This window comes from Chelonoidis abingdonii, chromosome 7 (genome assembly GCF_003597395.2).
Source record: "Chelonoidis abingdonii isolate Lonesome George chromosome 7, CheloAbing_2.0, whole genome shotgun sequence".
NCBI lineage: Eukaryota > Metazoa > Chordata > Testudines > Testudinidae > Chelonoidis > Chelonoidis abingdonii.
The window spans coordinates 72,411,791-72,424,119 of NC_133775.1; the positions used below are offsets into that span (position 1 = coordinate 72,411,791).

Genomic DNA, 12,329 nt, shown 5'->3' on the forward strand with positions numbered 1-12,329 from the left:
TCCTCTTTCCTGTTGCATGCTTATTTGGTTTGTTAGCACAGAGACATTGCATGTAATAGCTCAGTGGGTTAATATACTAGCCTTCCACTTTGGAGGATCTGCATTCAAATCCTTTTCAGCCAGAACTGTAGCCAAGTTTGGTGGTCTCAGTGGTCGTATGTATGTATCACAAAATTGATGTGCAGTTGAGGCCAGCTGGCCTTGTCTGCTCAGGATAGGCCCAAAATTGGAATTGGCAAAGCAGTATGAGGACCCAGAACTGGACTAGGAACAAGTCTTCTGCAGATCAAGATATAGGTGAATTGGCAGAGCTGTGTGCAATCCAAGGTCTGGGATATCCTGGTGTGCTACAGGCCAGGATTGTGGAGCATCAGCAGAGCTGTGTGGAGGTCAAACATTAGCAAATGTTGAACCTGTTTGCTCCTCACCAACAAAGCAGAAGTGTTACTGGGGTTGTCCTCTTTCAGCTTTATGGCCTAATGTGCTGGTGCTGATAAAACAGGCAGAATTACTAGTAGGAACAGGCTTTCTGTTGGTGATGGTGGCTGTAGTGGTAATTATATCCACTGCTTGTATTTTGATAGTGCCCTTATAGTTCCAGATGCTGTCTCACTTCCATAGGGACACAGTCTCTGACCTTAAGAGCTTACAATACAAGAAGTCAAGTAGCTTAAGATGAATGGTGGAGAGGGATAAAACATACAGTCCAAATATGTACTTTAAACTATCCCTACAGGCCTCTCAGTGTAATATTAGTTATTTAACTTGTTGTACAGAGGACATGGTAGAAGTAGCTCTTGAGAAGTTATTTGAATGAGAATGTAGAGGCTCTGAGGGGTCAGTTCAGGGGAAGAGTAGCATGGAAGATGCTTTTGTTGTAAAAGAGGATACAAGGCTGGCATTGTTGTGGGAAGCAGTGTAATACACCTCTAACCCAATACAACACAATCCTTGAGAGCCAAAAAATCTCACTGTGTTATAGGTGAGACCGTGTTATATTGGGGTAGGGAGAGGAACCACTCCCTCCTCCAGCTCACCTCCGCTCTGCCTCCGCCTCCTCCCTGAGTGCGCCGCTGCTGCTCCACTTCTCCCCACCCTCCCAGGCTTGCGGTGCCAATCAGCTGTTTGGCGCGGCAAGCCTGGGACAGAGGAGAAGCGGAGCTGAGCAGCGTGCTCATGGGAGGAGGAGGAGTGGAGGTGACCTGGGACAGGGAACAGTTCCTCTGCCTCTCCCCCTTACTTGCGGTGGCCCCCTTGCCCCAGCTCACCTCGATCTCCTCCCACGAGTGTGCTGCAGCTCTGCTTCTCCCTCCCAGCCACGCCAAACAGCTGATTGGCGCAGCAAGCCTGGGAGGGAGGAGAAGCAGAGCTGTGGTGCACTCTTGGAAGGAGGCAGAGCGGAGGTGAGCTGGGGCCAGGGGGTTCTGGGGAGGGCCACAGCAAGTAATGGGCGAGCGCAGAGGAACCACTTGCGATAAGATGAATTCGGATATAATGAGGTAAAGCAGCCTCGTCCCCTGGAGCGCTGCTTTACTGCGTTGTATCCGAATTTGCGTTATATCGGACCGCATTATATCGGGGTAGAAGTGTAAAGAGAAAAGAGCCCTCCAGCAAGGGGGAAAAGGGGGAGGTCTTTGAGGGTGAGATTAAGAAGACTGAATTTTATTTGGTGGAAAAAAGAGAGGCAGTAGAAGGGTTCAGAGTGTGTAGGGGAGAGACATGGGAAGAATGACTGGTACAAAAGATGATCTCAACAGCTACGTTTTGTGTGGGCTGGAGAGGTGAAATGTGGGTTTCAGAAGGACTGGAGAGAAGGAGATTGCAATTGCCAGGACAGAAGATGGTGGTGACCAGAATAAGCATTTTAGCTATGGGCTAGAAAGGAAATGCTGGATCTTGAAGGGGTTATGAAGAAAGACCTGGCAAAATCTGGACACAACCTGGATGTGTGAGTTAAGGCAGGGGAGCTGTCAAAGATGACCCACAGAATATGGGCCTCAGTAACAGGATGACTGTACTGTCAACAGTAAAGCTAGAAAGATTAGCAAGGGTTTTGGAGGAAAATTGAGGGGTTCATATTTAGCCATATTTTATTTAAGTTTGATGGTAAGACATCTGCGGGGAGATGGACACAGACTGAGTTAAGGGGCTGGAAGGAGGGAAGCAGATAGGGGGGACAAGTTGATTTGTGAGTCATTGGTTCTAAGATGGTAGTTGAAACTGAGCAGAAAGATCACCCTGAGAGAATGTGTACAGGGAGAAGAGGAGGGGGCCAAGGACAGAAGTCTGTGGGGCATCTGCAAAGAGTAAGAGAGGAGGATCTGAAAGATGTTAAAGGAACAAACAGGGAGGTGGGATGAGATCTCTTGTAAGCTGTGTATGTGTACACACAAATTTTGACCGTGCATCATGCTTTGTCTCCCCTACAGATTGTGGCAGAGGAGCTCTCCCAGGACTGTTTCTGGACCAAGGCGAAAGAAGATCGATTTGAGAATGATGAACTCTTTGCCAAGCTAACGCTCACTTTCTCTGCCCAGACTAAGTGTAAGTGCTGTGTGTGGTGTCACTCCAGCTTCTTCAATCAGCACTGAAGAGTGGGAGGGATCTGGGAATGCATAAGGGGAACACTGAACTTTATTCAGAAGGAGTACACAGGAGTTAGCTGCCAAGAGGCTATCTGCCATGTAGTGGGAGGGAAGTTAGGCAAGGACTTCTCGGTTGGCAGTTGAATGCCTTGATAGACCAGTCTTTTCATGGTGATTTTGTGATCCTTTTTTTTGGTGCCTGAGCACTGTGCTGGAATGGGAACATTTGAGGTAGGAGAAGTTCATTCTAGTATGTCGTATTGTCCACTTGATCTAACTTTCTTTTCCCCTCTCCTCTCCTCGCCCTGCTTCCTGTTCTGTGGATTCATTGGGCCACTACCTGCAGCCTCCAAGGGTGAGTAGCATCAACCTGTCTGAGACTGCTTTGGGGAGACTCTACCATCTGAAAAGTAATTCTGCTGAGAGGAGGGAGTGATTACTGCTCAATGAACAGGATCCTTAGGATGGGGTGACTAGCCTGGGGAAGCTTCAGAAAAAGGATGCTGGAAGTGGTTTCCTCCCATTAGCAGGCCTTTCCCTTCTTACTGCAATAGTATTAGTGATGGTTCCTGAGCGTTTGATTTACTTCTCGAATACAGCTGAAATTCTCATACTCTTACCCAGGTATGTGTCAGGCTCCTCCGTGAGCCCCAGGCTCCCTTTCCCTCCACTCTCATCCTCTTAAAGGAGTTGAGAACAGAATGCACAGATTTTGCTTCCCCCAAGCCCCCATTTTCTGTCTAGTGTAACAGTGATGTTACAGTTATTATGTAGTTACAGGGTTTCTCCACTATGAGTTCCTCCTTTAACTGATGCAGCACACTCACCTAACTCCAGGTGTTTTCCAATTGTGTCCTCTCTGAAGTTTTACCCTGAACTTAGGCTCCTTGTTTGTTCTGGGCCTTTGCTCTCCCCTCCGTGTAACACCTTGTCTGTATTGTGGGGTGAAGCTTAACTCACTCACACACACAGCCCCCTACCAGTGACATGGGCTCCTTCTCTGTAACAGTGAAATTTTACTCTTCTTCCTCTTCCTCTTTGGGCTTCCTGTCTGTAGTTGGGGTGCCAGATTCCCCTCTGAAGTGTGGGATGAAGCTTTTCCCTTACCTTTGTCTGTAGTGCAAGGACCCTGCCTGGATGGGGTACAATGGATGGAAGAGTTTGTCATGTTACCGATTGAGATTGCAGCTTGGCTGATAAATTGGCTGCCTCATCTCCTCTCTACTTCTTTGTTTTATTTAGATGTTCATCTCGACCCCTGATTCGTGAAGCTAATAAGCATAGCTTCAAATCCTCTGTCCCTCTCCCCTGCCCCAGCAGAATTTGCATATTTATAGACAGTATAATTTTTCCTCTTTAGCTGATCTGATGGTGCCAGGCTGCACTTTAATTTGTTACAATAAAAAGCTTGACAGGCCGCTAGGCGCCTCTGGCAGCTTCCAGGAAGTGACTCACACATTTGCATAACAGAAAAGTTCCCTTAATGCTGCAATGAAACCCTGTCCAACCTCGCTGGCTGCTCACAGGAGACCTGGCCAGACTCAGGATGCTGCCTACTGCTGGCATGCCGCTCTCAGATGTTCCCCCTTCATTCCCCCCTAAGCAGCTGCTTGAGCTGAGCACAACTTTCACAGCTGCTCTTGCAAAGGCATCTGGGCAGTCGTGGTCCCAAATGGGTGAAAACCTTGCACAGGTTTGGAGTAACTGCCTTGAATGAGATGATGAGGGAGCTCCTATCCCTTCCCTAGGAGGTTCCCAGTTAATAGGGCAGAGAAGGGCAACTCTTTCCTGTCAGTGATGCTCTTCTAATGCCACATGTCCAGGATATGTCCCACCTAGGAAGCTGGCAGATAATCCTCCCAGGATTGCATATTGCTTCTGTCGGAGGAAGGGGCAGAAATACTTGGTGTGGGAGGGTGGCAGTGGACTGCTGGAGTCCATCAGTGCTGTATCGTGCTTTTCTTGATCTTCTCCCTCCCCCAGATGATTGTCCCTCAAAGCATTGCATTGCTCTGGGTGATACTGGCTCTTTCTGCTTTCTCTGCAGTTGAATGGATTAATATTAGCCTTGTGCTGGCCAACAGTCTGCACTCTCATTGTTATGATTACCACAGAGTGCATTCTGAGCAGAGGGAGGAGGGTTTGGTTGTTGTATGAATTTTCCCCAGTTGTGCTTGCGGGATCTCTATTAGTCCATTTTCCCAAACTCTCACTGCCTCCCCTGTGGGTTCCAGCCTCATTCTCACATGCGTTTTGTCTGATGACTGCAGGCATTTAGGTGGCAGGCTAGCAGATTCTGTACACTCCTTCCCATTCTACCTCCTAACCACCCTTGCCCCCTAACTGAGCTGCTTTATTGTACAGAAACCCCCCATGCCTTTTAGGAAGGATTCCTGGACTCTTCGGTTGAAAGAGTCTGACCCTCTTTCACTAGTGGCCTCAGAGCCTCTTTTAGAAATGATCTGAAATCAGCAGGAACACTCCCTCCTCTCCTAAGTAGTTGTCATAATAAGACTTCTCAGTTCCTAGCATTCAGGGCTTGTCAGATCAGGAAACAGTTTATAGAATCATAGAATATCAGGGTTGGAAGGGACCTCAGGAGGTCATCTAGTCCAACCCCCTGCTCAAAGCAGGGCCAATCCCCAGACAGACTTTTGCCCCAAATCCCTAAATGGCCCTCTCAAGGATTGAACTCACAATCCTGGATTTAGCAGGCCAGTGCTCAAAACCACTGAGCTATACCCCCTGGTATCTCTAGTGTTTTAAGTCAGAGTCTGACTGCTAGTTTAGGGAAGGGTGGGAGCCCACTGCCTCAAAAGCAGTGTATAGGTCAGTCTTGACAAGCAAATATCTGTGCTGAGGTCATAACCTAGACTCTGCTATGCAATCAAATGGTCCAGCATGCAGGAGAGCCCAAGATGGGATGGCTAAAGTGCAGCCCATGGAGCCAGGTTCAGCCTGTGGAGCTCTTTGCTGTACCCTGCTGCTGCCACCATACAGAGCTCAGATCACACTTCCACCATACACTCTTGATCCAGGGGTGTAGCCATTGGTGCCTGACTGTCTTTCTCTATGAAAGATGAGGCCACGTGCAGTATGCTCTCTAATGCAAATTCAGTGCAGCTCTGTAGCTTCTATTAAGTTTTCCCATGTTTGGCCAAATTTGGTGATCCTCTGCACAAGGGATCCACTGTAAATCAGAGGCTTAAAGTGCTGTTTTTAAGCACCAGTGGATGGTGCCCATGAGAGCCTCACTATGCTCTTCATGCTGAACAGCTAGAATCAGGCCAACCCCCAAGCATCTGTCATTTCAGGAAGAGTGAAGGGTGATCAGCTGTTGAATCTGGGCAGTGTTGGCACAGCTAGTGCTGTATTGTGCAGTGGTAACAGTAAAAGACAGGTTGTACAGTGCTGATGGAAAGCCTGAATGAGGCCCCAGGGTAGTGACTGGGGAAGGGTAGCTGCCTTTCTCACTAGGGTGGGCACTATCTGAGGATGGTTGGGTTACTTAGCAGGGGACTGTAGTGGTGAAAAGGGGTGGTCTAGTGTTCCTGTCTCAAGGATTTCTGTTGTCTTGTGAAAGTGCTCGCTCTGAGTGACAGTCCGTACTCTGCATCTCCCAATTCCTACTTGTGAAGTTGGGAATTTGTCCTCTGGGGAGTGGAAACTAAATGGCTGAGGTGAGTAGTTTGAATAAACTGTGCCTGAAAGAGTTACTACTCCCCACTTTTCTAACTGTGCTGAATGAATGCTGTGAAGGCTGCAACATCTCTATTAGGCATTAAAGCTCCCCAAAGAGGAGGCTCACACACTACTCCACTGGTAGACTCCACTTTAATATGAGCAGGGTGCTCTTTAATTTTTAACTGGCTTTCAATTAAAACTACAGAGCTGCACTTAGTTCTGTTTAATGGGTTTGGCAGTACGCTGTGCCCTGCTCTCTGAAAGGTACAAACTGCACTTGGCCATCTCTTCCCCCCCCGCCCCCATCCTGCATTTGCCTGTGAAATATTTAACTCCGCTCCTTTCTTTCAGCTGCCACGCTTTTCTTTCAAAGGTTAATCATTTTTACTCAGAGGGTAAAGAAGAATCTCTCCTCTCTATGTGAAATGAGACTTGGAATGAGATTGTCAGCAGAATGTCTTTTCCCTTCCTCTTTCTCTTTTTCTCTCTTTTTTTCCCATGCTTCAGTGACTCCAGCTTTCCCTGATTTTTATTGCAATTAGTCAGTCAGACAGCTGATGACAGTTCAATTATTTAAATATTGGGGGTCTTGCTTTTAATCTCTGTCTCAGGGAAGTGAGTGGTTTGGCAGGAAGAGCGATAGCTGAGCTGGCCAACCAGCATGCTTGTACCCGCTGACACTTGCCATCCATTCCTGGTATGCCTGTCACTGTAAATCAAAGAGGTGGTAGTATGCTGAACATTCATAGGCTGCCTTATCAGAGCTTGGGCACTAGGCCCCAGTGGACTTTACTATCAACTTTTCTAATCCCATGCTTCATTTCTGCAACTTCCCCACTTTAGTTGGCAGCCCATACTAAGAGAAATATGGTGCATGCAGAATAGGGTGAATGGAAGGGGCTCCCGCTCGGAAAGTTTGCAAAGAGGTTTGTAGAGTGTTTAGTGTGCATTAACTGGCTGTCCACTCATCCCAGTGTCTGGCATCTTTCCTTTCCTTTCTCCTGCTCTAACAGGTGAATGCTGAGGCTCTCTTCCCCATCTCGCTGAGTGCTCTATGCAGAATATCTTTCAAAACTGTTTAATATTTATGGAGTTAAAAGCAAATGGAAGGCAAGGCACTCTCCTCTGTCTGTACCAAGGCAGGTTCTTCTCTTCAGAGACTCCCAGCCTGTGAAAATTTCACATTCTTGAACTGTGAGGTTGCTCACGATAAATCAGTTGCCTTCTCAATTGATTCCAAAATGAACTGAAACACAAATGGAATGCTGAGGGCAGCAGTATCCTGGGATCAGCCTCACTCCTCCCTTTGAGCTCTAGTCATTTTGTGCTGGGATGTCAGAATTCCTTGGAGCTGTGCAGTGTGATAGAAGAGGTGATGTTGAGCCAGGAAGCCATTGTGTAGGGGAGACAGCTCCTGTCCAAGAGTGTTGAGTGATGTTTCCTTGCTCTCCCTCTTCGAGGAACTCCAATTCCCATCTATTACAGGAAATTTGCCTCTGTTCTGAGGAGAGGGTTTGTAGCTGTCCTAACAGCAATTGTTGCGACAGCATGTGAACACAGACGATATGCAAACAGAAAGCACTTGCTAGATGCCTTGGCAGGACTATTAACACTGATCCCAGGGTACTCCTGTGCCCCGCTCCCAAAAAAGAGAATGGGTTTTTTCTTTGCAAATAAAATGGATACAAAATTCACTGAAAGGTTCTGACAGGGAGGAGGTTAATGTATGCTGGCTGAGGTGAAATTACTGAAGCTAGGAGGTGTTCAGGAGCTTATGTTAGGATTGTGCTTTTCAGTCCTGGGCATACTTCCATGTCAGCAGTTGGTAGGAGGACTCTGTTTACTGCAGGTAACTGCAGAATACAGCCTTCTGAATGTCTGTTCCCCTGCAGATCGGAGTCTATATGCTGTGCAGGTTTCACTAGCACTTTGGAGCTGTTCCTGAAGTCCATTACCAGCAATGGTCTGCGCCATACAGGAACCTGGTACCATAGAATCCTCTTCCAGTGTGGCACAGCATTCATAGCACTAAGCCCCTGTAAACAGAAGCTGTTTGAGGTGTTGTTAAATGCAGAAATTGAATTGTTTGTTTTTTTCCCACCATAACAGAGACGCTTGCAGAATCAACCACCCAATCTCCATCCTTATATAGAAAAAATACCTACCTTAAGCAGAGTCTTTCCTGTTACCTGAAAGGTGAGGGAAGCCAGAGACTCCAAGAAGTCCACTAGAGACTTTGCTGTTGCTCATCTCTTCTATGTACTACAACGATGGGCAGTAGTTCAAAACCTGAAGAGACACAGTTTCTTAATAAAACCCTTTGGAGGCTGGTGCCTGTGTATTCTGAACCATGTTGCTCTTCAACTTTGGATTCAAATTTTCCTGGGATGTTTTGTGTTCTACTTAGTCCCTGTTGCTCTCTGTCTGAGCAATGGAACACCAGGAAAGTGGAGAGGGAAGGCCCTTTGGATTTTAGGGTTCTGTGTACTCTTTCCTCCTCAAGATAAAGTGGGGGTTGTGGCTGGGATGCTGATATCACTTTCCCAAAGTGGGACAAACTCAGTCCCTGAGCATGAATATTTCAGGTCACTCCCATTTCATTGCCCACACCACTGTGATAAAAGCTCTGCCAGCCCCACTGCTGAAGCTGGTAATTGCAAACACATGTAAGCACAATCCACCTTTGTGAAAACCTGCCGAAAAATTGATGTGTTTGGGGAGTGCTGGTGCCTGCTGTCACTGAACGCAAGAGCTGTGGCTCACGCTCCAGTACCTGCAGTGCAGCTCAGCTCCTCATGGCAAGGGGGGGAAGGGAGAGCCCTTGTCCTTCTGTTTGGATTGCATTGTTTACCTGATCTGATCTGACATACCTTGGCCACCAGCCCAACAGAGGAAGGCCTTTAATCTCTGTGTGTGCATGTATGTGGGGGGTGACTTAGCTCACCCCATTAGCGCAGGTGTCAAGTGAGGTTGGACACCTATGAGCAAACCACTTCTGTTAAGTGTAGTTTTGAGGGGACCCTTTGTGATCCTCTCCAAGCTGTGTGTGTGTGACCATGTACTGCTCCGATTGTAGCTCTGGCATAAGGATTCAGTAATATTCCTACTAGTTCTTTTAAAGGAAAACAAAACTGGTCTAGAGGGGCTTGAAGAATGTCCCTTCTTTATCCAAAGCCAGGGCAGTTTTGGGTCATTTTTTTTAACAGTGAAACCAGCATGCAATCATAAGTAAAGCAAACTTTGTTTGAGGCAGCCCCTGTGAGCCCATCCCCTCCGCTCTACCGGCCCTCGCTGGCTTCATCAGTGTCCCTTTTCTTCATTCCTGCTTCTCCAATACTTCATCTTTTGTAAATCTCTCTCTCTAATGCTCTCTTGCTCTTTCTTTCTCATGTGGCTTTTCTGCCTGTGTCCTCACCATGATTTCTCCTCCCTGATTTTCCTCTCCCTTCTTGGGGTGGGAAGCTATCGTGCATGCCTTGGTCATTTCCCACATGTGGATGACAAGTGTTTTAGACTGAAAATTTGTGGGTGTCACTCTGCAGGTGTGGGTTCGTCTGCCCAGTAGCAGTGAGACTTGGGTTAAAAGAGTTTATCTCCGACTGTTTAACAGACCCCCAAATACTGGAGACATGTGGGCTGTATTCCATTTCCAGGGCTATCTCCGTGCTGTGTGGGTGGGGGCTTGAGAACACATGCTCTGTATCTGTCTGCCCTTTCATTCAAGCACTTCTGTCTCTGAAGCAAAATGATTGAACCCTTGCTCTGCTCTTCCAAATTTTGTGTATAGATGGGCCCTGAAGTGATTGACTGGGAAGGGGTCAGTATTCTGTGGGCCCTGAGGTGGATCCTGTTGGCTCTGCAGGCCTGGAGTAACTGGCTGTGAACAGCTGCTGCAGAGCTCTGTGGGAGCTAGGAGCAATATGCTTGTTTTGCACAGCTTAAACATGCACAGAGATTGTCAGTGCTGTGGATGACTGTGTTTCTGTGTGTAGGGAAGTTTTTTGGATCACCAGGGTTTCCTCAGCTTCCATTATTTGCTTCATTGCCTGTCAAACACAACTGCCCCCATACTAGACAGCACACTCATCACTACACTTGCTTATCCGAGCAGCGCTACTGTGTGTTACCTCAGATAATAAAAACCTACCTGCATCTTTGTGCCTGCCCTGCTCTGATGAGGTCTGCATTGTGCCTGCTGCTTTGTCTGTCTTAGAGCCAGACAGTTAAGGCCTTGGTCTCCCTAATTTTTCTACCCTTTTCCTCTTCTTCTGGAGGGTCAAATGCTTGTTTCTGAACTGACATTTACTGCTGGGAGCCTCATTATTCCATCCTCAGCCTCAGTTCTGACTCAGATAGGTTCATGCTGCTGCAAAGATCACAGGGGCAGGAGAACTCCCAGCCTTTCTTTCTCTCCTGCCACTTCTGCCCTAATTACCCTCTGAGGAGCTGCAGCTCTTTAGAGCTACCCAAAAGCCACCTTAGCCCAGTGGTCTCACTGGAAACACTTCAACCAGAAATGAGACCGTGGTTAGACTATAGAGATTTACTAATTTTCTTTGCTATTTGTGCTCATTATCAGTGTTCCTGCACTGAAAGGGAGACTGCTAAGCTTGAACAAAACCAGAGATTAAACTCGCAAATCACTACTGAACTGCCCTCTCACCAAGGGCTGAGTGTGCAGGGGAGAGTGTTCAGCGCCCCATGTTCCTCCCACCCACTGCTCAGCCTGGGAGGGAGAAAGAGATGGGCTCCATACACCCCGCCATCCCTACTCCCCATATTAATCAGAGTTTGTTGCGGGGTGGGGGGTTGTCTCTCATCCCAGACCCGCACTAGCTAATCTCTGTATGTGGGGGGGGGCAGAGGGCCCCAACGCAAGAGGGATGTTTTAGTAGTGTTCTGGCTGTCTCTTCACTGCAAGTCCCACTCTTCTGTGAGGCTGAAATTATGTGCTATTCAATATATCTGATACAGTTCTTCTAACAGAAAGTGGGCACTGAACCCTTGCTGTTACCAGAAGAACCTCAGGGTTCTATGGGGGAGATGATGGGAGATAGGTCCAAATAGTCTAGGAAGACTTCAACTAAAAAAAAAAAAAAAAGAAAAGAAAAAAACTATCTCTCAGTCAAAGGGCTTTGTTACCTCTCATCTACTGTTCTCTTAACCCAGGAACTCCTTCTCCCAGTGGAAGGAGTGTTACATAAAATTGACTCCTCCCCAGAACCGTTTCTAGAGACAAGTCCTTCTGCTTAAATGAACTGCAAATGAAGATGTGAAACTTTACAAGACTGGCAGCTCCGCAGGGTAAGGACTTTGTTCTGTACAGGGTTAGGCGTGTCTTCAGCTGCCAAAGATCCACATAAACTACCTTGAGAAAATGTTCGAATTGCCCTATTAAGCATTCAGGTGTAAGGAAATGCCTGTGCCAGAGTCTCTCATGCTAACTCTGCTGACCCTTCGTATATTGTATTTGAGAACAGCACAAGTGCTTCTATCAACCAGATCGTATATAACATCTTACACTACTTTTCCCTTTTATTTGCTTGCCAGAGATCATGAAAGTCAGTTGTTTAGATGTAGCATAAATGAGGCAAAGGCTCCTGTGAAGTCCTACCTCATTTATTGCACAACATATAATAGCAGTGCAAGAGGCACTGTACGCTATACTAGGTCGTTAATGAATGAAGCAAGGGCTTGTGTGGTGCTGAGCCTCCTACACTGCACTCCACAGACTGCACTATAAACAAAAAACTGATTTGAGCTTGTGGAATTTATTGACCGGACAAGCTATGAGTGCAAGTATATATGATATCTCAGATATCTGTCACAAGATAGCTTGGTAATTCATCAAGGCTTTCCACTAGTGATTGGGAGTTAGTAGTAGAGTCCCCTTGCCCTATGGCAACTTATTGCTCTGTTGATGTGTCAGGTTCACCAATGTGTTGCTGGTGCATAGGGACAGGGTGGTGTTTCTCACACTGCAGCTGCCATTCCCCAGTCCTGTAGTGCCTAACACTTTAGACTCTCGGAGACTTGTTCATTTATCAGAGTCCTGATCTT

The 12,329-nt window shown here is 47.2% G+C and overlaps 2 protein-coding genes across 3 annotated transcripts in view; both read left to right on the plus strand.

Annotated features, from left to right (window-relative positions):
- Positions 1-2,591, plus strand: part of DIAPH1 (diaphanous related formin 1) — a 100,938-nt gene extending 98,347 nt beyond the window's left edge. Inside the window, exon 17 of the mRNA XM_075068248.1 lies at positions 2,430-2,591. Coding sequence (XP_074924349.1) covers positions 2,430-2,591 — 162 coding nt within the window. The remainder of the gene's footprint in view (positions 1-2,429) is intronic.
- Positions 2,592-2,723: 132 nt separating this feature from the next.
- The window catches only part of LOC142047112 (protein diaphanous homolog 1-like), a 71,832-nt gene continuing 62,226 nt past the window's right edge, over positions 2,724-12,329 (plus strand). Inside the window, exon 1 of one of the 2 annotated variants that reach the window (XM_075068005.1) lies at positions 2,724-2,940. In XM_075068005.1, the coding sequence (XP_074924106.1) occupies positions 2,802-2,940 (139 nt within the window). In that variant the 5' untranslated portion in view covers positions 2,724-2,801. The remainder of the gene's footprint in view (positions 2,941-12,329) is intronic. The other variant, XM_075068004.1, reaches the window with a different exon arrangement.